This window comes from Phoca vitulina, unplaced genomic scaffold (assembly GCF_004348235.1).
Source record: "Phoca vitulina isolate PV1807 unplaced genomic scaffold, GSC_HSeal_1.0 scaffold81, whole genome shotgun sequence".
Lineage (NCBI taxonomy): Eukaryota > Metazoa > Chordata > Mammalia > Carnivora > Phocidae > Phoca > Phoca vitulina.
Window position 1 is genome coordinate 5,963,850 of NW_022589784.1, and position 24,799 is coordinate 5,988,648.

At 59.5% G+C, this 24,799-nt stretch overlaps 3 protein-coding genes across 4 annotated transcripts in view; 1 reads left to right on the forward strand and 2 right to left on the reverse strand.

Annotated features, from left to right (window-relative positions):
• The window catches only part of TEX45 (testis expressed 45), an 11,690-nt gene extending 7,728 nt beyond the window's left edge, over positions 1-3,962 (reverse strand). The window contains exon 1 of the mRNA XM_032394583.1: positions 3,711-3,962. Coding sequence (XP_032250474.1) covers positions 3,711-3,962 — 252 coding nt within the window. The remainder of the gene's footprint in view (positions 1-3,710) is intronic.
• Positions 3,957-10,535, forward strand: PEX11G (peroxisomal biogenesis factor 11 gamma). The gene is made up of 5 exons (XM_032394939.1): positions 3,957-4,041; positions 5,372-5,560; positions 7,605-7,783; positions 9,599-9,661; positions 10,108-10,535. The coding sequence occupies exons 1-5, from the start codon at positions 3,961-3,963 to the stop codon at positions 10,328-10,330; spliced, it is 735 nt and encodes a 244-aa protein (XP_032250830.1). The 5' UTR covers positions 3,957-3,960; the 3' UTR covers positions 10,331-10,535.
• A 1,764-nt stretch (positions 10,536-12,299) lies between these two features.
• ARHGEF18 (Rho/Rac guanine nucleotide exchange factor 18) overlaps positions 12,300-24,799 on the reverse strand; it is a 52,600-nt gene continuing 40,100 nt past the window's right edge. For both annotated transcript variants that reach the window (XM_032394931.1, XM_032394930.1), the window contains 12 exons: positions 22,925-23,001; positions 22,215-22,393; positions 21,372-21,463; positions 19,323-19,505; positions 18,050-18,187; positions 17,576-17,697; positions 16,851-16,907; positions 16,710-16,757; positions 16,111-16,581; positions 15,475-15,808; positions 14,537-14,662; positions 12,300-14,444 (listed from right to left, as the gene is read on the reverse strand). In XM_032394931.1, the coding sequence (XP_032250822.1) occupies positions 14,296-14,444; positions 14,537-14,662; positions 15,475-15,808; positions 16,111-16,581; positions 16,710-16,757; positions 16,851-16,907; positions 17,576-17,697; positions 18,050-18,187; positions 19,323-19,505; positions 21,372-21,463; positions 22,215-22,393; positions 22,925-23,001 (1,976 nt within the window). In that variant the 3' untranslated portion in view covers positions 12,300-14,295. The remainder of the gene's footprint in view (positions 14,445-14,536; positions 14,663-15,474; positions 15,809-16,110; positions 16,582-16,709; positions 16,758-16,850; positions 16,908-17,575; positions 17,698-18,049; positions 18,188-19,322; positions 19,506-21,371; positions 21,464-22,214; positions 22,394-22,924; positions 23,002-24,799) is intronic.

A 24,799-nucleotide genomic window follows, 5' to 3' on the forward strand; every position in this document is an offset into this window, starting at 1 on the left:
CTTCCTTCCTTCCTTCCTTCCTTCCTTCCTTCCTTCCTTCCTTCCTTCTCTCTCTCTCTCTCATTGAGCTATAATTGACACATAACATTGCCTGTGTTTGAGATGCACAACATATTGATTGGATACATTCATATTGCAATACAACTGTCATTGTAACGTTAGCTAATACCTCTCCAGGACTTATTTAACTGAGTGGGTTTCTTCTCACTAAATTCAAGCAATGTTGTTTTGTCCACCGGGTTGAGGTCCCATCACTGGCTCCCCTGCCTGGAGCCTGGCTGAGGGTTTGGCCCAGCCAGGTTGTTACAAATACACATTTCAGCCTAGTCCTTCTGCCTGCTGGGAAAAGAAGGACCCAGGAGGTGGATCCTGGATGCTGTCGGGAAGCAAAGGGGGAGAGGTAATTTTCTTATTGAGGGTCTTAGTTTTTATCAGAAAGTCTAAGGAATGAAGCAAGAGTAAAGCTGTCGGTGGTAAAAGGACTGCAACTCAGACTGTCCAGGAAAAGTGAATGTCTGGTTGCTGCTGTGGTTTGGACAATGCTCATGTTTTGCCTGCATTCAGACGTGATCATGGAGTGAGCTTGTTTTGTCTTGTTCCACCACGGTCACGGAGTGGCCTTGTCCATTGTTGGCATTCTGCAAAATTATTTATGTCCCGCAGGAGAACACCAGGGCTTAGCTGGGACCGCCAGGCCAGCTCCTAGCAACTACAAGGCCAGCTGTGAATGCCAGGCTATCTCCTGTCTCTCTCAAAGGTCAAGCTCAGCCCTAACCAGATGGTGGAAGACGCTGGGAGGGCTGGGCAGGGCTTGCAAGACTCACTGCTGTCTGCTTGGTGCCTGGCACAGGGCCTGGCTCTCAGCAGTCACTCAGAGAAATGCACTGTGTGATTACGAAGGTGTCAGGGACAGCATGGGCTCCAGGGAAGGGACCTAGCCACTCAGGCAGCAGCAAGGTCTACAGCTCCAGACCCTCTTCCCTCTGCAGGCCTTGGGCTTGGCATGGATTTTTTTTCTTCTGCAGTAACAGTGTCCCTAGTTGGGGGCTGGGGGCGCACAGGTGCCCAAGTCTTAAGCAAGGAGAGCTGTGGTCAGATGTGGGGGTTAAAGAGTCTCTTGACTCCCCATCTGAGATGTTGTAGGGAGGCAGACTTGGGGGAGGCGGGGCTTGGGGTCCAGGGCTTGGAGAGAGGAGGGGGGCTGCCTATGAAAGGGGCTGTTGGCCAGGAGCAAGTGGATAGATTCAAGTGTCATTTTGGTGACTGGTGGGATGTGGGAGGGGCATGTGTGGAGAGAAAAAGGTGAGCCAGGTCTGTGACTGGCGGGGCAGCCCTGAGATGGGGACACAGGAGAGCAAGATGTTCTGGATGATGCTGGGACATGTTGAGTGCAGGGATGGGGTTGGGAGGATGCTCAGGGAAAGTGTCCAGGGGGCAGGTGGGAGGAGGAGTCAGGTCAGGATTAAAGAGGCATGAGGGAGAGGCCAATGATGAGGGGGCCAGGGAAGTCGTGGGAGTAGATGAGGTTTCCCAGGATCATGTGCATAGAGTGTGAGCACAGAGCTTTGGGCCGGGAGCTGAGCCCCGAAGGTTATGGCACTTATTGAGAAACTATTTTGTGCCAGGCTGTGGGGACATAGCTATGACCAAGACAGATCAAAGTCCTCCCATTCTGTTGAGAGACAAATAACTAGGCAGCTAGATAAAGAAGCGATATAGTTACGTTAGATAGTATTCCAAACTTAGGAGGAAAATAAGACAGCAAGAAATGTGGGTAGGAAGTGCCCAGGAGGGTGTGATGGGGAGGTCCAATGAGAAGATGATGTTCGAGTAAACATGAGGAGGACGTGAGGGAGGGGGCCATGTGGGAATCTGGAGGGAGAGCATTCCAGGCAGAGGGCACAACCAATGCAAAGGTCCTGGGGCAGGAGTGTACTGTAACTTCAAGGACAAGGAGGAAGGCAGTGTGGTTGGAAAGAAGGGAGTGAGGCAGGAAGCAGGAAGAGTCCTGAAAGTTGAAATCAAGGGGCAATATTTTGCAAAAGGCAACCAGTCGACATCATGAGTCATTAGGGAAATACAAAACAAAGCTATAGTGAGATACCATGTCCCACCCAGCAGGATGGCCATAATAATAAGGCAATAATAATAGTAGTGAAGCAAAATAAAAGTGTTGGCAAGAATGTGGAGAGTGTTGTGCATTGCTCCTGGGGATGTCAAGTGGTGCAGCCAACGTGGAAAACAGTCTGGTGGTTCCTCGAAAAGTCAAACATAGAGCCACCCTATGACCCAGCCATTCCACTCCTGGGTGTCTACCCAAAGGAAGTGAAGTTGAAGGCAAGGACTTGAACAGATACACACATGCCCACGTTCACAGCAACATTATTCACAGTCGCCAAAATTTGGAAACAACCCAATGGTCCATCAATGGCTGAATGGATAAACAAAATGTGGTAGATCCATACAAGGGACTATTACGCAGCCACAAAAGGAATGGAGTATAGATATAAGCTACAATGTGGATGAGCCAGACATAAATGGTCATATATCGCATTATTCCGCTTATATGAAATATCCAGAATGGGTAAGCCCACCAAGACAAAGCAGATGGTGGTTATGGGCTGGGGTAGGGAGGGGTAGATTAACTGCTTGCCAGAATTACAGGGTCTCCTCTGAGGGTGATGAAAATGTTTTGAAGCTTAAAAGGGATAGTGTTGTAAATGCCACTGCATTGTACATCTTTTTTTTTTTTTTTTTTTTTTTAAAGTTTTTATTTATTTATTTGAGAGAGAGAGAATGAGAGAGACAGCACATGAGAGGGGGGAGGTCAGAGGGAGAAGCAGACTCCTTGCTGAGCAGGGAGCCCGATGCGGGACTCGATCCAGGGACTCCAGGATCATGACCTGAGCCGAAGGCAGTCGCTTAACCGACTGAGCCACCCAGGCGCCCTGCATTGTACATCTTAACACGGTGACTCTTATGTGAATGTTACCACAATTAAAAAAAAAAAAAAAGGAAACAGGTCATGTTAACTTTTTGAAAAATCTCATTTGACTTTTTGATGAGAGAATAACGCATGTTGCGCAAAATTCAAAAGCTACAAAATTATACCAGATGATGGTTGCTAACTAAACTTACTGTAATCATGTCAGGGTGTCTGTGAGTCAAACCTTTATGCTGTGCACCTGAAACGGGTACAAAGGTGAACAATTTAATATCCTCTTCCCAGCCACAGTTAATTACCCTCTTCGGAGCAACTCCATTACCAGACCCTCGCCTATTCTAGAACGCATCTATGAGTTTCCTTAACTTTCTCAAAAGGCCTTTTATGAATTTACAACAGCTGTACATGCTCACTGTAGACGAGCAGACAAGGCAGAAAGGGTGCAGCACAGAAATTAAAAAGAAAAATCCCTTCTTGGGGCGCCCGGGTGGCTCAGTCGTTAAAGCGTCTGCCTTCGGCTGGGGTCATGACCCCCCGGGGTCCTGGGATCGAGCCCCGCAGAGGGTCGCTGCTCGGCGGGGAGCCTGCTTCTCCCTCTCCCACTCCCCCTGCTTGTGTTCCCTCTCTCGCTGTGTCTCTGTCAAATAAATAAATAAAATCTTAAAAAAAAAAAAAGAAAGAAAAATCCCTTCTTGAACCAGAGCAAACAGGTTGGTGCTTTCGCTTGGATATTACTTTTGTGGGTAGACGGTTAACTTGAAAAGACCAGCCGTCGCGGGGCAGAAGGCAGCGGGCTCCGAGGGCCGTCTGGGTGCACAGGCCCCGGGCGAGCGGGCACGCTGCGGCCACCAAGCAGCAACCCGGGCAGCTCCCCGCAGTAGACAAAGGGCCCGGCCGGGGACAAAGGGTCGCGGCCGCGCCTGCGCAGAGCGTTCCCGGAGGGCGCGGCCTCGGGCCGTGCCCCCGCCCCCTGGCGCTGCGCGCCGACGTCACGGCGGCGCCACGGCGGAGTTGCCATGGCGGCGCTGAGCGGCCTGGCGGCGGCGCTGAGCAGCCTCGCGTCGGCGCTGGAGTCGTACAGGGGTCGGGACCGCCTGGTGAGGCTGGGGCGGAGCGCGGCCGGAGGTCCCGGAGCAGGGCTGGAGCTCAGTGACTGGAAACGGAGGCCAGAGCGGGGCGGGTCGCGCAGGATCCCCCCTCGCCGAGGCGCCCTCCCGGCTGGGCTCCGACCCTGTCCCCTGGCAGTGGACATGCAGGTTGCTCCTGCTAACTCATCATGGTGGGGTATTTCCAGTACCAGCCAAATCCGCACGTTTGGACATTTGGGATCCGACCAGACCACTGAAGGTGGTCACTGGGTTGTCCCAGGCAGTCACATATGAGGACTCAGGGTGTTGCAGCGCTCCTTCTATGGCTGGACATTGAGGTTGCGACCGATTCCCCTATAACTGGGCACTTAGGTTGTTCCAGTTCACCCTGGCTGGACATTTACAGGCCAGCCAAATCCCTGTTTGAACATTTAGGATCTGACTAGGCCACTTGGTTGGTCCCTGGTTTGCCCCTAACAATCTCATATGGGGATTTAGGATTTTTAGGGCTCTCCCATATGGCTGGAAGGCCCTTGAAGGCAGATGCTCAGCTTGTTCCTATATAAGCTTTTCTCTCTTACAGGTAGGCATTTAGGTTGTACCAGGAAATGTACCAGTGGTGGGCAATTAGGTCCCATTCAAATCCCTTATGATTGGGCATTCGGGTTTTAATACATTCCCAAGCTGTACATTTAAAACGCAGAGTTTTGCTATTACAAAGTTTTGCTATTACAATTCTGAAAAGAAATAAGTGAAAATAACATAAAGCAACAGGAAAAAGCAATTTCTGGAAAGCAGATGAAATAAAGATGTAAGGGTGGTGAAGCTGACTCAGTTCCCTATGCCCCAAATCACCCATTGAGTGGATTCCTTCTCACTGAAGTAAGTCAAGCAGATTACCCTTGACTCACTGGGCTGAGGCCCGATCACCTCTCCACTCCTCAACCCAGCTACAGACATTGGTCCAGCTGGGTGGATGCAAATATACATGTTCGCCTCGTCCTCCTGTCTGCTGGGAAAAGGGGGACCCACGAGGTGCGAAATGGTTGCATTTTCTTGTCTCGGTCACATCTGTCTCCAAAGGGTGCGCCCCTCAGTGACACGAGCCAGCATTCCCTTAGAGTCCACAGTGACTTTGGGACAATAAGGTCACGTTTCTCCATTTGTCCCACCCGCAAGTATCTCTTTAAACTTTCAGCTTTTATTGGAAGTCTGTTGATCTAGTCTGCACAAACCCCCTCGCCCCCCAACTTGATCCCAGGGGACCCACGGCCACGTGGGGGCCAATCCAGCTCAGCCCAAGAGCAGGGCCCTGCTGACTGCTTCTGGTTTCCCGCAGATCCGAACGCTGGGGTACTGCTGCCAGTTGGTTGGCGGGGTCCTGGTGGAACGCTGTCCAGCCAGATCGGAAGTGGGGACACGCCTGCTGACCCTGTCCTCCCAACTCAGCCACTGTAGGACCGTCCTGCGACTCTTCGATGATGTGGCCATGTTTATCTACACAAAGCAGTATGGCCTGGGGGCAGAGGTAACGGGGTGTGTGGGGCCGCAGTCTCTGGGCAGCCGATGTTTTATGGACTTGTCCAAAGGCAGCGATGTAGGCCGTTTCTTACTTTTAAAAATTTTGCTTGCTTTTGTGAGATGGTCAGATGTTCTCATTTGAATTTAAATGAAAAAATGGCTTAGACATTCACACATTCCAAAAGTCTCCCTCCTACCTGATCCCCTTGGTTCTCCTCCTCAGAGGCAGCTACTGTTGCCAGCTTTTTGTGATTCCTTCACGAGGTGTCCTGTCCGTGCGCAGGCAGATCACCCTGTTTACGTAATTACTTGTGCGCCTGGTACACCGTCTGGCACTTGCTTTTGTCTGTTAAACAGCACAGCTTGGAGGTCGCTCCCTATCAGTCCAAACAGAGCTCCTTCCTTCTTTGTGGCCGCACTGTACTCTGCTGTAGAGCTGGATGGTGATTTATGTAACTGATCCCCCGACGGTGGACATGTCGATTTTGCTGTTACAACAGGGGACATTTCCCCAGGGGATGGGCCCGGAAGCTTCCCTGGGCCTGCCTGGCCAAGTGATGCCCCTCCCTGGGCTGCCCCGCCTGTCCCCCCTACCCCTGTCCCCTCTTTGAGCCACTCCACGTTCAGATGCACCCACCCTTGTTCCACTCCAGCGCCCAATGGCCCAGTCACCTCAATCTCAAGTGCTTTCTGGATCTTCCTCCTGTTTTGACGCCCATCTCCTATCCTCGTCTTTGATTAGGGCACGCTTCCCATGCATCCTCAGAGGACCCCTCCCCGAACCAACATCTCTGCGTCCCTAGACAAGGGGCGGGGGTCCTCTGCACCTTGTATGTCCCTTGGCCAGAACAAGAACTTTTGCTGGGTCCGGTGTTTAGGTGTCTGCACCCCTGTCCTGTGAACATCTCCTCCTCCCCCAGTGTAGGGCCTTGGCCTTGCTGCTTCTCTGGAGACCCTAGTGGAAGGAGCACACTGGAGAGGGGGCAGGGAGGGCCCTGTTCTCGGGGGAGGACTGAAATACGCCAAACACACCAGAGGGTAGGGTCCCAGGCAGGATGGGGGAGCTGGAGCGGGGTTCAGACCTAGAGGGGGGCAGGATCCCAGCTGGCTACTAGGAAGGAAGGGGGCTCCGGAGGGGAGGGTGAGGGGTATGGCAGGCAGTGAGGATGAGGAGGCTGAAGGCAGGAAGTGAAGGACACACGGGGGACCCCCCCCCACAGCTTGGAGGCCTCCAAGGGGCGGAGTCCTGAGGGGTGGGGCCCAAGAATGCGGCATGGGCACCAGGCTCCTGAGCCTCCCCTGGCCCTGCCTCACTGGGTGCAGGCCGTGGCTTGGAACTTGGTGGAACTTGGTCGAGGGCTTGGGTTCTGCTATTCGAAGGTCCAAGGCCTGTCCTTGTATGAGGACGGCAGGTGGCAGCTTCCCCTAAGTACCTCAGTTTGCCTGTTTGTGGAGCTCGTGACCCTTCTGGTTTGGAGTGATGACCCAAGCCTTGCAGCCTGGTGCCCACTTACTGTCCACACTGAGCGTGTTCAGTACCACCCTGCCCTGTCGGGTCGGGGTGCTCTGCAGGGCTCCCCCCCACCACTGCTCTCCTAGAGCCCGGTGCCAGGGAGCCTGGCCTGGAGACCTGTGCGCAGGACCCAGAAGGCTGCAGGTGGGAAGGCCCTGATGCAGGGCATCCTGAGTTGTCCTACTTGGGAGTCATCCGGGAACTTAAAAGATATTCCTGGTGCCAGGGCCTACGCTGGACCTAGTGAGGCAGAATCCCTGGGGCTGGGGCTGGGGTTTTGAAGCTCTCCAGGGGATCCCCTGTGCAGCTAAGTTGACAGCTTCTGCTCCACGGGGGGGGGGGGGGGGGGGGGGGGTGATGGCCACACTGCTGAGAAGTGGAAATCGGGCCTTTCTTCCTTTGCAGTGGCCCGCCATGGGCCAGCCTGCTGGGCCTGGACGTTGCCCCGTGACTGCCATCTGGCTTGGTCTGGGTCCCTAAGATGGGCCTGGGTAGGTCTGACTCCGGGCCCACGCCCCCCTCTCTCCTGGTCCTGCAGGAGGACGACATCTTTGTCCGCTGCGTGTCGGTCCTCGGCAACCTGGCCGACCAGCTCTACTACCCCTGTGAGCACATCGCCTGGGCTGCTGATGCCCAGATCCTCCGCGTGGACTCTGCCCGGTGGTGGACACTGAGCACAGCCTTCTGGGGCCTCTCCCTGCTCCTGGGCATTGCCAGGTACGTAGCCTTAATGCCCGCCAGCAGGCCGTAAGGGGCGCCTCCTAGACCCGCAGCTCTACCAGACTCCTCCAAACCCAGTGGCTTGAAACGGCACATGCCGACTGTCTCATGGCTCTGGAGGTCCGAAGTCCAGTGTGGACTCACTGCGCTAAAACTCCAGGTGGGGGCAGGGCTCGCGGGGGGAGAAGCCATTCCTGCCTTTTCCGGCTTCTAGAGACCACTGCAGTCCTTGGCCCGTGGTCCCTCCCCTCCGTCTTCAGAGCACAGCCCATTTCCCTGGGCACATCTCCGACTCCGACCCTGCTGCCTCCCCCTCATGAGGGCCCCGTGAGGACCCCACATCCTCCCCCATCTCAAGACCCTTACCTCAGTCCCATCGGCAAAGTCCTTTGTGCCACGTAAGGGCTCACAGGGCCTGGGGATGAGGACGTGGACATCTTTGGAGGGCATGATGGTGCCCACTGGCCCCAGGAAGCGGAAAGAACTCCAGGCTGGGGACCGAAGTAGCTGGAGGGGGATGCCTTTCCCCGGGTCTCTGCGTGTGTGTGTGGTCGTCGGCAAATGTCCCCAGAGAGAACAGGAGTTTCCTGACTGGCTGTGTGCTTCTGAAACCCATACTCTTTCTAGAACTTTCAAATAATGGTTTCCTGCCAAACATTTCCCTCTGTAAATGCGCTGAGCGTGTTTGTTCCGAGCACACTCTACCGACTAGGCTGGCTAGGCGCCCCGGTTCCATTACTTTTTTAAAATAGACTTTTATTTTTAGAGTTTTAGCTTCACAGCACAATTGAACCAAAAGTAAAGAGAGTTTCCATAGATTCCCCACCCGCCCCACAGCCCCTCCGTTATCAAACTCCCCCAGCAGTTGATGAATCCACGTTGACAAGTCACGGGCACCCCAAGTCCGTGGTTTTCATCAGGATTCACTCTGTGTTGCACGTCCTGGGGGCTTGGACAGGTGTGTAATGAGTCATTCCCACTGTTACAGCATCATAGAGTGGTGGCATTGTCCTCAAATCGTCTGTGCCCTGCCTGTTCATTTTTTTTTATTTTTTATTTTTTTATTTTTTTTTTAAAGATTTTATTTATTTATTTGACAGACAGAGAGACAGCGAGAGAGGAACACAAGCAGGGGGAGTGGGAGAGGGAGAAGCAGGCCTCCCGCCGAGCAGGGAGCCCGATGCGGGGCTCGATCCCAGGACCCTGGGATCACAACCCGAGCCGAAGGCAGATGCTTAACGACTGAGCCACCCAGGCGCCCCTCTGCCTGTTCATTTTTAGAGCTTATACTTTTTCCATCATGTCTCTCTGTTTGGTGTGAGCAAGCGTGAGGGTCCCGACCTGGTGTCCGTAGAACCCCAAGATACCTGAGAGTCACCAGGGAGTTTGCTGAAATGCAGATGCCCAGATGCCAACAGGTTTGGATTCTGCTAGTCTGGGGACCCGGGGCGCAGGAACCGGCGTGTTGCCCGGTCTTCCAGGTGGTCTGATGCAGACCCACTTCCCTCACTGCAGGTGCTGACTTGTGTCCCCATGCTCTCCCGGGACAGGCCACCTGGCCAGGGACACATGCCTGGCTCCAGCGTCGGAAGCACTAGATGCTTCCAGATCTTGTGTGGACAGTGCACGCAGGTCAGGGTCCGAATTAGGAGTCCCCAGGAGCTTCCGAGGCCCAGGCCGGTCTGGCGCTCTGGGAGGGCGCAGGGCGCTGGAGTTACCTGTGGCCGTCGGGGGGGGGCGACAGCCTCCCCTTGGGCTGGCGATGGGGAGCTAACCCCTGCGCCCCCACCCTGCTTCGCTTGCCTGCTGCAGGTCCTTGAGGATGGTCCTGACGCTGAGGCGGAGGCTGAGGGGCCCCGCGGTGGCCTTCACCAGGTACGACCCCAGGGCTCTGCCCGGGAGAAAGGCTGACTTCCTCCCGCAAGCTGGGGACGCTGCTGGGTTTCCCTAGCCGGGGAGGTGCTGTGAGCTGCCACGTTTCCAGCCTCGCGCCTGTGCGGGCCTGCGCGGGGGCCTTACAGCAGCTCCGGGGGCTGGCTCAGATGGGGAAACCGAGGCTGGCTTGAGGCCCCGACTGCCCCCCCACCCCCGCGGCTCCCTGCCTGTCTCCAGGGCCCAGAGGACTGAGGTGTGGGTTTGAGACTTCCCACACCCGTCTGTGCCCTGTTCATGCCGTGGGCTCCCTCGGGGGGGGTGTGTGTGTGACAGGGACACAGCCCCACCAGTTCTCCTCACTCGCTCTGCTGTCACCTCTTCCTGCCCGTTGGGGTGAGCCTGGGTGTGCCTGGGTCTTCCCCAGCGGCTTCTCTTTGCTCCCACAGCCGGCTGCCCCGGAGCAAGAGGAGGGCCATGGAGGCCCAGGTCCGGTCGGAGGTGCTGACCCTCCTGAGCAACGTGGCCGATCTGGCCAACGCCGTGCACTGGCTGCCCCCAGGTGTCCTGTGGGCCGGCCGCTTCCCCCCGTGGCTCGTGGGCCTCCTCGGGACCATCTCCTCCCTCCTCAGCGTGTACCAGGCTGGCCGGGCCGAGGCCACCACCCCGTGACGTGGCCGGGGAGGTGTGGGTGCAGCCGGAACCCCACCGGAGGGCCCCTTCCCACAAAGCAGAAATCACTCGGGTGGGGGCTGGGTCTGTAATTGAGCGACTCAATGCCAGGTGTAGGGACGTGTAACCCAGAGAACGCACGGGGCCTCCTCGGGCACGGGCCCACGGTGGGCCAGGATGTGGGCAGGGGTGCAGCCCCCCCGGGGCCGAGGGCCAGGGCCTTCCCAACGAGGCCGGGGCCGGGGGGGGGGGGGGGGGGGCTCCTCTCAGGGCCAGAGTAGGGGTCGCCGGGCCTCACGTGCAGAGAAGGCTGCATTCCAGTAAAGGCGAGCGGGGGAGCCAGGACGGCGTGCGCCACGCGGGCCTCAGGAAAGTCGAGATGGTGATCGATTAAATAGGGTGTTGGTGCCGGGCCCAGCGTGAGAGCTTATTTCTAAATCACTGGCCCCCGGCCCCTCCCACCTGCAGGCCTTCCCGCTCACACGCCCTGCTCCTTCCCGGCAGGGGCGGCCCCGTGCATTTTGAGGGGGGTGTGGGTGCTGCCTGGGAACCACACCTCCCCAGCCCGCCTTCTGGAACGTGCTGGCCCCGAGCAGCCTTCAGCCAAGGCGAGCAGCTCTCCGTGCCTCTGTCTCGGGCACAGGGGCCGCGTCTGTGTCTTGTCCCCCCGGGCAGCTCCAGGGTGCTTGCTGTGGCCGAAGCCTTTCACACTCCGCCACAGCTTGGGCCCGGGGCTGGTCTGAGTGTCTTACGGGCTCCAGGCTGCGCCTGGGCTCGTCTCCCACGTCATGGGGATCATGGCGGGATGGGATGTCTCAGGCTGCCCCGTGAGAGGCCCCGTGTGTGTGGCCTCGGATCCCCCACCTCTGGGTCCTAGCCGGAAAGCGGAGGGCATCAGGCTGTCCCTTACATCCCGCAAGCACCGGAAAGAGCCAACAAAAACGGCAGTTTGCAGCCCCCGAGACTTCATGTGACACCCCCCCCCCCCCCCCCCTTGTCCCACAGGGAAGCTATGTGGTGGGAAAAGCTGGGATGCAGGGCCCCTCAGGGTTAACACGGGGTGCAGAAGACCCCCCACCTGGCCCTGGCTGGAGCACCCTGCCCCACCCATCCCTCTGGACAAGGGGAGGGGGCCAGGCTGGGTCAGCCTCCCCCTCCCCTCTCACAAAGGGGGAACGTGCTCCCCTTGGCCCTTAGCAGAGGCCCCCTTCCCAGCACTCAGGGCACCAGGGGGGCTGGGGTGGGGGTCACAGCAGTACCTGCTTACCTGCCTGGACACTCGGAGCACTGTGCTTGTGGGGAAGCCACAGGAACACCCGCATACGTAACCTGTCCGGTCACAGGTCCCCCGGCAGGCTGGTGTCCCTGTGGGCCTGGGCGGAGCCAGATGCCAGGGCTGGGGCTGTGCTGGGACACACCGCTGGGCGGATGAGAAGCCCCACCTGTGGCATGGCCACACCCCCTGCCCGGTGCCCTTCCCCGCCTGGCAACTTCAGCCTCTTAGGTGGGGCAGAGCCAGCCAGTTCCTGGGAGCGGGGCCTGAAAGCGTTCTCCCAGCACCCAGGGAGCACCTGCTGTAGCAAACTCCGCTCCTTTCGGGAGCAGGGAGGCAGATGGGCCTTGGGGATGGCCCTACTCGGGGCAATGGCTCCTTGTCTAGGAGGCTGGCATCCCAAGAGCACGGGGACAGGCCTAAACGGAAGGGCACCCCGCCAGAGCGGAGAGGACTTGGCCGCATCCCCACACCTCAGCCTCGTCTGGAGGGCTGCTTCTCCCGGGGGCCCCCAGGCATCCCCACCGCCTCGGACTCCAAATGTCTGCATGCAGTCATCGTCTGGAGCTTCCTGAGGGGAGTGTGTGGGGCCCTGGGCATGGGCGGGAGGGGCGCCCCGCCCGGTGACGTGAGCCACCCTTAGAGCACTGACGTTTGGGCCGAGGATCCTAAAACAAAACCTCAAACCCCCAAACGAACACTCCTGTCGGCTCATCTTCGATATTTTTATTGCTGGAATCAGGTCTTAAGTTCTAAGGTGGTTCTGAAAGACCCCACGGTGAGGAAATGTTGCAATCATCGTAAAAATAATTGTCGGTTGGACTAAGATTATGGTCACAATTAACGAAGACGTGCACAGGTTCCACGGAAATAAGAGGATCTGCTCAACCACCAACCGTACAAATAAAATCGGGCTCTCCGGGAGTGACCTTGTCCGGACGAGAGACGGACCCACGATGACACTGCCCCGCTGTGTGGCCCCGCGGTGCGACACCCCAGTTCCCTGCCACATGGCCGAGTGGTGGTTCCTTGGACTTGTCACCGGCTGAGGAATCGTGGCGTCTCGGAGGGTCAGACCAGAGTCGGCGGACAGGGGCGCGTGGCGGTGGAATCACCCAGCACGAGGGCCCAGAGATGTTCGCTTCACAACAGGACAGGAACTTAAAGTCAACTTTGCTAAAGTGCTCGGAGACGTCTCAGTACGAAAACGCAAACACTGATCACAGACATGGCACAAAGGAGCTCGGACGCATCGCAGGAGCGAGGGAGGACGCTTCTCCCGGCTCCCCAAGGATGCGCGGATGCTGCAGGCCCCAAGCACGAAGTGGAGGCCGGGGGAGAGAGAGGAGCAGGCAGAGGTTCTCAGAGGGGCCGGGCTCGGCACACCACTCACTGTGCCTGGGAGACGTTCGGAACTGGTCAGCTGGGGCCCCAGTCCTCCCACCAGCGCTTTGGGAGGGACGGGGCTCTGGGCTCAGTGGGGGAGCCCGGGGACCAAAGGCCGGAGTATCCCCATTCCCCCACCCTGCACCCAGGCTTGAGTTCCTCCACAGCTGAAGTGTGCATCTGACCCACTGGCCAGCCCCAGGGCGCTCCTGGACATCCAGCGCGATCCCCAGCATCTAGAGCTGTGCAGCGGGATGGGTGGCCCTTGTCCTCCAGGGGAGCTGACAACAGGCTAGCTCAGCTCACTGGACACGAGGCACCTGGAGCCCCCTGCCCATCTGAGGTCTCCAGGCCCTAGGTGACCCCTCCAGCATTTCGCCCTCGTCCACGAGGACGTGGCGGCCCCACCGCTCCATTCCTTGTACCAGCACCTGCCCGAGGGTGAGGGACACCTGCCCTGGGGCCTTCCTCCCTGCAGCCGCAGGAAATCCCGCCCATCTCACGGGGGCTGGGACCCTCGGGCGAGCTGCCCTGGCTAACGCTCTCGATTGGGCTTCTCCGGACAGGCTGAGCGCTCGGAGAACGGCTGGGGCCCTCGAACCCCACAGAAGCCACCACGCTGAGGTGCCTTTGGAAAGCACCAAGTTTGGCAACAGCAGGTTTTAAAAACCTCTGTCAAATTAAAGTGAGTTATGGTCCGTCCCTTTCAGAACCTACAGAACCTGTCACCTGTGCCACTGGCCGTCCTCTTCATACGCCCTGCCCTGTGGCCTTCTGTCCCCGGCTGGGCTGTGTCCCCCCCCCCAGTCTGCACTCACGCCCTGGCCTTGAGGTTCACCACGAACACAGGTAGGTCTCTGCTTCGGAAGCGGATCCTGTGGACGCCACCCAGCCCCAGGGCCAGCCCCTGCTGCTCAGCCTGGGGTCCGGCCTGTCCTCAGGCATCTTGCGGAGCCACCACTGTCTGTCACTACCTTGGAAAAATGGCGTGGAGTCGCTCGCTCTCCCTCCCCAGCGGGTGCTACGACTGCACACGGCTCCTTGGGTTAGCTCTGGTTCAACCTTCGATTAAAAACTTTCCTTTTTGTGTTAAAAAAAAAAAAGGTTTAGAAAGTTACCCAGGCACCACTGCTAATCCTACAGGAAGAGGCTCGAGGCGACGGGCCAGCCCTGGCCCTGACCCTGACCCTGACCCCGGCCCCAGCCAGCAGCCGTTGGTGGTGCTTTGCTCGGGGAGAGGAGAGGGACTGGGCTGTTCCCCGGAGAGCAGGACAAGGAGGGGTCTGCACCTCGAGCCACACCCCCTCTAGAAGAAGATGACGTCTTCCTTGCTGCTGTCTTCCTTGCCGCCCGGTGTGGTGGGCAGTGGCAAGGGGGAGGGGGGCACGGGGGCGCCCCCGGGCTTGAGGGAGAAGCACTCGGGGGGGACGTCAGCCGGGGCCGGGCAGCAGGGGTCTGGAAGAGAGGGAGAGTGCTGGTTGTCAGCAGCCGCCAGGCACCGCGGTGGCCCTGCTGTCCTGGTGGGGCGGGGGGGGCGCTGGGCTCACCCGTGGGGGACACGGAGCTGTGGCTGCTGAGCAGGACGGGGCTCAGCGAGCGGCGGTTCCGGGCGCTGTTCTCGTCCTTGCCCACGAGCTTGCTGAGGAGCAGCTGCTGCTTCAGGTCGAAGGAGGCTGAGGGAGGGAGGGCACAGCCTGGGCTGTCTGGCCTCGCTCCGGGCACAGGAGCAGCCCCCCGTTTGGGCCGGGGACACACCCACCAGATCAGCCCCAGAGACAGTGACACCTGACTCGAGGGCCCTTGGAGTAACTCAGCCTCTGGACGAGAGAGCGACCCCCTGGCCCCGGAGCCCAGCAGTCCTGGCACACAGGCCCTGTTCCTCAGGGAACATTCCAGAGCTGGCTCCCCTCGGCCAGAGCCTGCATGCCGGCAGCACCCGCGGGAGTCCCTGGGCTTCCTCTACCGGAGGCAGGACCTCTCACTGCAGGGTGCGCTATGCAAGGGCCTCAGTGCCCCTCTGTGGGATGAGGACACGGTAGAGACCTGGGCACGAGAATCGTCCCTGGGTGGGGGCTCAGTGGGGAGCATTAGCACCGGTTGCCTTGATGTCCCCAAGGGACCCAGGCTCCTCTTTCTGAACTGCCAAGATGTTCTGTCGACCCCAGTCCCTGTTTGAGGGCCGAGGTGGGAAAAAGACATGGGGTCTGATGTTTTAATTTTCCTTCTTGGGATGAGACCTCCACGTGGGGCGGGGACGGGCCTCTGGAACGTAGCCAGGTGTCGCCAGGTGTGCCCTCCAGGTTCCCCCTGCTGCCCCCTCCAGAGGATGGCCCTGGGGTCCCATTTTGGTTTGTTCACAAGAAGCCGCTTTGGTTTCACAAGGAGCCCACGACTGGACCTGTGAGTCCAGGGCCGCAGGGACCGGGCAGGCGCCCGCCAGCGCTCGACTCACCTGCCCCAGCTCCGTCCCCTCCCCGGGGCTCACCTGAGCTGTCCCAGCGCTGGGAGCCCCTGCTCTTGCCGCCCTTGTCCTTGGCGCCCTTGGTGGAGGCGGCCAGCTTGGTGGGGATCTGCTGCTGCACAGCGGCCTGCCTCTGGATCTGATTGGTGGCGCTCAGCAGCTGGATGGGCACGTCGCTCTTGGCCGGCCGGCTCTCGGCGGGGGCGCTGTCCCGGCGAGCCATCTCGGGGCGCTCTGGGAACTCGGGCCCCGGGCCGGCCAGCGGCGTGCTCACCCGGGCTCCTGGCGCTTTGGCGAGGGCGGCGGGCCCTTCCGGCCCCTCCCCGTTGAAGCTGGGGGTGTGGCTTAGCGGCTGGGCCTGGAAGGGCAGCAGAGGACGCATCCCGAAGCTGTTCCTGCGGGGGGGGGGGGGCCGCGGAGAGCGCACCCCCCCTACGGGCCCCTCCAAGCCACTGGCCTCAGATCTGCATGGTGCACCCCCGACCCCCGCCAGCCTCGCCCGCTTGCCCGCCCTCCTCTGGGTCCACGGGTGACCTGAGCTCCTAGCCGGGAGGTTGCGCTTGGACACGCACCCCCACGGTGACGCTGGGGCGCGCGCGCCCTCCCCCAGCCCCCCCCCCCCTCCCCCCGCCCCCGCGCGGCGCCCTGTCCCGCGCTCACGTCGGCCGGCGAGTCGGGCGGCAGCGCGCCGGGCACCGTGTTCTGCTTCCGCAGGCGCCGCTGCTGCTCCAGCTGCTCGCGCTCCCGCTCCACGGCGCGCTGGGCCTCCCGCAGCCGCGCCAGGTCGTGCTGGTAGGCGCGCTGCCGCTGCTCCAGCTGCTCGCGCTCCTGGCTCAGCCGCTCCTGCAGCTGCAGCGACTCGTTCTGGCACCGCTGCAGCCGGGCCGACGCCACGGCCAGCTCGTGCTGCTGCCGCTCCCGCTCGCGCTCCCAGCGCTGCTGCTCCCCGCGCAGGCGGCCCTGCTGCTTCTGCACGGCCGCCAGCTCCTCGCGCTGCTTCTCGAAGTTGCGCTGGCGCTCCTGCTCCAGCAGCAGGTTCCCGCGCGTGGACTGCAGCCGCAGCTGCTTCTCGCGCTCCTGGATGGAGGCCCTCTGCATCTCCACGTAGCTGTCCTGCTGGGCGATGACCGCCTGCGGCGGCGGCCCGGGTGCTCTTAGGGCGAGGCCCACCTCTCCCCAGGCCCCGGCCTCAAGCGGGGGCAGGAGAAGGGCATGGTCGCGGCCCCCCCCCCCCCCCCGAACCCCCCCCCCCCCCGCACCTGGAGGCTGAGCAGCAGCTGCGACAGGGTCTGGATCCGCTGGACAAGCTGCGGAGAGGGAGAGAGACGCTGGTTCCCTGCGCGAAGCCGCGTGCGGTGTGCATGCCCGCCCCCGGGGAGACGGCCGAGCCCCGGGCCTACCTCCAGCTCCAGGGCCGCGGGCAGACGGCGGCCGGACTCCGCCCCCGGCACCGCCACCTGCGGAGAGCACGGGGTCAAACACAGACAGCTAAGGACCTGCTTACTGTTGGCGAGACCCCCGAGCCTCGGTGTCTGGAGAAGGGGCGCACAGGGCGGCCTTCCTGGAGGCGGAGGGCAGCTGTTGCGGGCTCACGTGGGGTGGCTCGGGGGCCAGGCGCGCCGGGCCACAGCTCCCGGGGGTGAAGCCTGTGCGCGGGCTCAGGGGAGCCCGTGGGAGGCAGAGGTGAGCCCGACCCACAGCCTGACCCCGCTCTGGCCCCGACGCCTGGTAAGGGTGGGCCTCCGGAGTCCAAGGGGAGGGAGCAGCCAAGTGCATCAGCAGGACACACGTGCAGACTCAGTGCTCAGGGTCCCCGCAGCGCCCCTCGGCTGCTGATGCGGCCACAGCTCCCGCCCTGGGCCTGTCCCCTCCCTCACCCCCCTCCTGGGCACCTCGGACCGTTCCCAGGAGGCGCAGGAGGGAACATGGAGGTTCGCCTGCCCGCAGGTTCACCTGGGCTGAGATTCCTTCCCGGTACAATGGGATGGCACTGGTCACTACACGTCCTGAGACGGCCAAACTAGACAACCCCAAACACAGAGCTGTTCACACGTGTGAACGCTAACTTAAAGGGCTTGGGCGGACTCTGTGCTTGGCTCGAGAATATCCCAAGGAAGCCACGTACTGTGGGTGGGGCGTCCTCAGAGGCCCCCGGGGTGTTGCTGGGCTTCGAGTCTGGGCTGCTCACCAGGCCTTGCCAGTCTTGGGGGCCGGGGTCGCTGCTGCAGGCCTTCTGCAAACTGCCATCTGAAAAGCCCAATCCCGGCGCATGAGGACGCCGCAGGTCCCACAGGGGTCCGGGCCAGGCCCCCCGCCCCCCAGACCCAGGTAGGACATTGTGGCCGGGCTGCCACGCGGTCTTTGAGACGCAGAGACCGGCAGGAGAGGGAGGGGCTGCCTGGGTGCACGACGGACAACACCCTGAAGGTTCCAGAACCTGACTAGAGGGTTCATACTCAGGGGGAAGCAGCAGCAGAGATGTCCAGCAGCAAATGCCTCGGCTCTGCTGCTGGGAACATTCCAAGAACCCGCACCGCCTCTTGCTGCTGATCTTCCGGAGGGGCCCCGAGAAGCCCCAGGTGGACGCGGCACCACTCACTCTTGCCGGGGATGCTCACAGTGTCGTAGCCCCCGAAGGTCTCTGCCCTGCGGGGCAGGCCCGCGGAGCCTCCCCCGTCTTCCGCCTGGCCGGTGGCGCTGCCCAGCTGCCTGCAGATCAGGGTCTGGATGTCCTCGACTGTGGAAGGAGGTGGGAGGCACCGAGTCACGCTGTGGAGCCCTGCTGTGGGTGTCAGAGTGTGCGGGGCCTGGGCACTCAGGCCCGAGAAGCCTGCAGGGCGTCGGTCATGGTCTTCGAGTCCCCCGACATGGGACTTGAGCCCCCTGACCCGCGCGTTCCCTAACTTCCGGTACTACAACCAGGACACGCCAACCCGTGTCTGCAGGACAGGGTGGACCACGGGGGCAGCGTGTGGGAGTGGATGTGGACGCCCTGGTCCTCGTGAACAATGCGGGCGTGTGCTTGTGTGTCGGCCGTCATACAGACGGTCTCTGCGGGCAGGGCAGGTCACACAAAACGCTCTAGGACAAACGGGCTTTGGCCAAGTGAGGAGGTGGGGAGAAGAACATTCCAGGCTGAGGCACAGGATACGAGAGGGTCCTCAGGGGGCCAAGAACAATGGCCACTGAAGAAATGTGAGGAAGCAGAAGGTCAGTGTGGCTGGAGGAAACAAGACTGAGCAGACGCAGAGTCCACAAGGGACCCCTCTGGTCTCCGTTCCCCTCACTCTGAAGGGAAGGTCTGGAGGGCAGCAGCTGTCTCTCCCGTTTGCCATTGCAAGAGCGGGGCCAGCTGTCCTGCTGGACCCAATGAGCACGGGCTGCCCGGCCTGCCCGGCCTGCCCGGCCTGCCACACATGGAGGGCGGGCCGCGCACTAGCCAGTGCCCTCCTGTGGCCACTGCGCTCAGAAGCCTCTCCCGCCTAGAGATGGGGGCAGCCCGCCGGGGTCGGGGGGGCCTGGTGGGTCTAGGAGCCGTCTGAAGTGACCCACCACATGTGGACGTGTGCCTGTTTCTGGGGACATCATCGGGGACCCACTTCTCAGAAAGGAGAACCTCCTGAGTGTGGGGAACCCGTCTTGGTGGACTTCAGATCCCAGGGGCCTAGCGTGGTGCTGCCTGGCACGTAGCGGGTTGACAGACGGGGAGAAGGGGCTGTGAGTCTGCCGGGGCTGTCGAAGGACCTTCTGGCTCTAGCCGATGCCGGGGGTGGGCGTGTCAGTGCTGCTCCCAGGAGGAGGGACCCCCCCGCAGAACTGTGGGGCGGCAGTGGGCCAGCACCCAGCGAGGGCCCCCAGGCGTGGCTCCTTACTCTCACTCATGGCCGACTTGAGGATCAGCTCCCCCTGCTTGGTCTCGGAGAGATCCCCTCCTCGGAAGAGGAGTCGCGACTGAGGGACGTCTTCGAGCCCGCTCATCTCCGCCATCTCCAGGTAGATCTGCTGCTTTTCGCCAAGGCTCTGGGCAATCTGCTGGTCCTTCACGTTCAGTCGCTCTGCAAAGCCCCAGGAGGTGGGGGTTGGCCTTCTGGGGTCATCTTCCCCGGGGATCCGGCTCCCACCCGCAGCCCACCCTGAGTCCAGCATCCCGCGGGGCAGGTGAGGGCACGGCCCTGTCTTCTGATCGTTCGCCCCGATTATAAAACCCAAACACCGTGGGGTGTGTGTGAGGACCAGAACAGGCCGGTTTATTAGTGTGGACCTAAGCGAGACTCTTACAAGACTTTGTTTTCTTCTCCTGAGACTCTTCCTTCAGGCATTTAGGCCACACTCCTTACAGGTCTCTGGGTTTTATGCTTTTTGTTGTTGTTGCTGCTGCGACAGCAACTTTCTCACCAGTGGCCGCCCTCACCGGTTCCAATAGTTTTCTAGTTGATTCTATTAGATTTTTTAGGCAAATAATCATGTCACATGCAAAACGCACTTCTGTCCCTTCCCTTCCAGTCACGGTCTTACTCCCGTTTCTCCCCTTGTCACCCTGGAGGAAGCTGCAGGGTGTAGGGAATATGGCGGGAGGGGCTGGCCCGGCCTGGCTCCGGATTTTGGTGAGCGTCCCTGATGGTCCAGTGTGAAGGATGAGGCCAGCTTTTCATCCAAGATGGGAAAGACTATCTCCATAGAGAAAGTATCTATTTCTAACAGTAAGAATCCTGTCAGGATGAGTGATGAATAGATAGTTGCCCCTCGGAGACGTATCTATGCAGGGCATGCGTTTTATTACCACCGGGCAGAAATAAAGAGTCTGAATGAACACTGCGTTAGCACTGTGCTTCCGGGGTCAGTGGGAGGTCCCTCCCACCCACTTTCTTTTGGACATTTCTATTAATGAATAACCTCAAACACACCTCTCCCCACAAAGAGAAATAAAATAAAATATATACTACCTAATTTTATGTCCTTATGGCCTAAATGCTCCCTAATTGAAAAATAAATGACTCGGTTAGTGAGAGGGAAGAGGGAGGCTGATTGAGACCACAGAGTCCCCGGGATTGTTCTTGCTGATGACCTCACTGGATTCTCACAGGCATCCCTTAAACCGGGGAGGGGAACGGATAAGCCCAGGGGGTGCATCTTACAATGGAACAGTATTCGGCCTTAAAAGGGAAGCAAATCAACACACACTACAATGTGGCTGAACCTTGAACCATCCGGCTCGGTGAAATCAGCCAGACACAAGAGGAGAAACACTGCAAGACTCCATTTATACAAGATCCCTAGAACTGGCAAATTCATAGAAACCGAAAGATGAACAGAGGTTACGAGGGGCTGAGGGGGGAAGGAACCGGGAGTGACAGCTAACGGGGATGGGGTTTCTTTCTGTGCGCAAGTTGCACAGTCTTGTGATACAGACTACAAGCCACCGAATGGTGCACTTTACGTGGCTGAATTGTACTGTGTCCGAATTATAGCTAAATAAAGTAGTTAAAAAACATTAAAACAGGGAGGAGGAAGCTGAGGTCCGCAGCCAAAAAGCCAGGGCTGGTCTGGGTCTGCCAGGCTCTGGAGGGAGACTGTGGGGTCCTGTGCTATCCAAGTCCCCTTGGGGTTTTTACGTTTGTGACCTTGGACACCTACGGCGAGCTCCTTCCCGCACAGGGACCGAGGGAGGTGGCAGGGTGTGTGGCAAAGCCAGAGCGTCTGGAAACGGCTCAGGGGCCCCGAGCGCCGCTATCTCAGGACAAAGCGTAACTGCAAAGGCTCCGCGGGGCTGCAGGACATGACCCGGCCCACAGCAAAACGCCTGGTTGCTCGGGTGGAGCTTTGCTCCATGGCCAACCCCAATGGGACAGGACAGAAATGTCGCTGGCGGTCTCCCAGGGGGACACGCTGTGGGCACGGAGGTCCAGACAGACTCCCCTTACCTTGGAAGTCCCTCAGCCTCAGGGCGCGGGCCTCGAACACCTTCTTCTCCTCTTCGGCCTCGCTGAAGGGCCCCTCCTCCTCGTCCGGACAGCTGCAGGGAGAGGGGGCAGGTGGGCAACAACGCTTCACGGGCAGGTGGCCTCGGCGATGGGCACTGAGAGCTCTGTTGGCAGAAGCAGCTGCTCAGAGCGTCTCGTCCTGTGGGCAACTGAGCTTGTTAATGGCGCGGGAGAAACACAAGGGGGAAGAGGAAGGCAGCCATGGGCATTTATTCTGTCCTCAGGTGTCCACACGTCACCAGCCGTAGGTTCCATGCCTGGCCACCATGTGGGGGAGGAGACTGAGGACAGCTCATTTCCTGGGGACCTGCAGGACTGAAACTGAGCATTGAGCAGGTTCAGGCAGCTTCCAGGCATAAAGAGAGGGAGCATCAGGCTGGCTGGGGTCCCCAGGGGTCCCGTGGCCTGAGGAAGGAGGACAGGACACCACAGCCTCCTCCAACAGGTCCGGCCCCCGGCTCAGGTGTCACTCACTGTCACCAGAACAGAAGCGTAGAACAGCCCGGCCCCACACCCACTGGCTAGCAACATCTGGGCCTTTTTAGCACCTGACAGGGTTGAGCTGTTGCCGGAAGGAGCCGGAATGGGGCCACGTGTTCCCTTTAGCTGAGGAGGATGGACAAGGCACCAAGGCGGAATGAGGGAGAGGAAGAGCAGAGGGATCTCCTGCCTGTGACCTCCAGCGCTCTCTCGGGTACTTGAAGGTCACAGCTGCTTTGCCCACTGTCAAAGCCAAGGGCAAAACAGCTGGGGGGAGGGAACGCCCACACGGGCCCTTCTCACCTCTCAACGGCCCTTCTGATGTGGGCCATCCAAGTGTTCCTCTCCTCTTTGGAGCTGGTGTAGATCTCGTACATCTCGGGCCCTTGCAGGGAGGCGCTGATCAGAAACATGGCTTTCTCCTCGTTGGCCACCTCCCTCACAATGAGCTTTTGTAACAAGATGACCGGGCGCTTCGAGTCCTGTGTGGGTGGAAGGTGAGGTGGGGGGAGGACCCCTTTCACCCTGCTGCATCTGAGCAGGGGTGGAACCGAGAGTCTGAGGGGAAGGGGGTGGTGGGGGACACGTGTGCCCCCTTTGTTCTCAAATAATTCAGAGCAGAGATATTTGCCATCTGGGGGGGAAAAAGACCCTTTTGTGATTATTTAGAGATGGGGCCTTCACAGAGGTGATTAAAGTAAAATGAAGTCATTAGGGTGGGCCCAGTCCAGTATGACTGGTGTCCTACTCAGGAGAGGAGGCAGGACAGGGAGTCAGCTGGAGCCCCCGAGACCCTGAGCCCCGAGAGAGGAAGAGCCACAGAAACGTAAAGGCTGAGACTGGACAGGATGTTAGCACGAGCCCCTGAAGCCTCCCCAGGCAACCAGACAGGACCCCCGGGTCTCGGAAAATTTGACTCCTGCCTTGCCGGAACCTTCTGGGCCCCGGGCAGCAAGCCCCTAAGGGTCCCTAAGGCAGGCAGGACCCTTCGTCTGAAGAGACAGGACACCTACCACAGAGGCAAAGACATATTTTTGATCCTTTTCTTGTAGCAGCAAGAGCACATCGGTCAGCAGGACAGCAAGGACATCTAAGGAGAAAGCACAGAAGGAAATGTCTCATGAGGTCGCAGGGACACATGGGTCCTGCGAAGCAGACACGGATGCGTCCCGGGGAGGCTTCGGCCCCAGGGGAGGGGTCCTGGTCACCCAGCGCGGTGCCGTGAGGCTCCTGTGGGAGCCTGAGGGTTTCCGTCTACCTATTTTTTTTTTTTTTTTTTAAAGATTTTATTTATTCACTTGAGACAGAGATACAGAGAGAGAGAGAGAGAGAGAGAGAGAGCATGAGCAGGGAGAGAGGCAGAAGGAGAGGGAGAAGCAGGCTCCCTGCCGAACCAGGAGCCTGATGTGGGGCTCGATCCCAGGACTCTGGGATCATGACCCGAGCCGAAGGCAGACGCTTAACCATCTGAGCCACCCAGGCGCCCCGTTTTTTCTTTTTTTTTTTTTTTAAGATTTTATTTATTTGACACAGAGACAGAGACAGCGAGAGCACGAACACAAGCAAGGGGAGTGGGAGTGGGAGAGGGAGAAGCAGGCTTCCCGCCGAGCAGGGAGCCCGATGTGGGGCTCGATCCCAGGACCCTGGGATCATGACCTGAGCCGAAGGCAGACGCTTAAAGACTGAGCCACCCAGGCGCCCCTACCTCACTATTTTCTATCACCTCCTGGGTTTCAACATTTAACACAAGCCAGCGGCTGGAGTCCCCTCTTGCAGGTTCCTGGGCTGCTGCCCGGCCTTGGCCCCCGCCATCCCATCCCCTGCTGCCCTGGCACCTGCAGGTCTGCTCTTTGAGATTCCGTTGCTGATTTCTCAATTGTGAATTGCCCCTCCGTTCCTCCCGCTCCCAGGTCGGCTGCCCCCCGAGCCGCCGGTCGCCCGCAGCTGGCCTCAGGCCCCTGGCGCCGTGAGATCCCTGGTAACGGCAGGCTCGGTGCCTTGTCCCTGCAGAAACCTCTGAGCAGAGCTTTGGCCCACAGGTGCAAATCCTAAACTGAACGTCCCTCTGCGTCTCGGGAAGCGTGAGCACCGCCCTCTCCAGGGCAGACGGCCTCTCCCTGCGGAATCCTCTCCACTGTGGCCTCTGGCTTCCTCTGAAGCACTTACTGCACTTTTCACTAGTTTCTGTTTGTTTCCTTATTTCTCCCTTCCGGGCCACTGACTAAAGCCCCGAGGGCAGGGGCCTCCCACCACCCACCTCGGGGCCCAGCACGCAGGAGGCGCTGAATCTTCCGCTGGATGCTCGCATGTGCCAGTTCCGGACACACACGTTTGGTCACTGCCCTACGGGGCTTTAAAGATGCGGACGTTGGGGCGCCTGGGTGGCTCCGTCAGTGTAGCGTCTGCCTTCGGCTCGGGTCATGATCCCAGCGTCCTGGGTTGAAGTCCTGCATCGGGCTCCCTTGCTCAGCGGGGAGTCTGCTTCTCCCTCTGCCCTCACCCCACTTGTGCGCTCTCACCCTCTTGTCTCTCTCAAATAAATAAATAAAATCTTCTAAAAAAAATTATTAAAAAAAAGATGCTAATTTTTTTTTTTTTAAAGATTTTTATTTATTTATTGAGAGAGATAGTGATAGAGCATGAGAGGGGGGAGAGTCAGAGGGAGAAGCAGGCTTCCCCCCGAGCAGGGAGCCCGATGCGGGACTCGATCCCGGGACTCCAGGATCATGACCTGAGCCGAAGGCAGACACCTAACCAACTGAGCCACCCAGGTGCCCAAAAGACGCTGATGTTAACGGACAGGTGAGGATGTTTCCAGAAGCTCATGAAATGAGCCAGGAAACTCAGGGTTGAGTCCCGAGTGCTCTCTGGTCTGGAAGTACACTGTG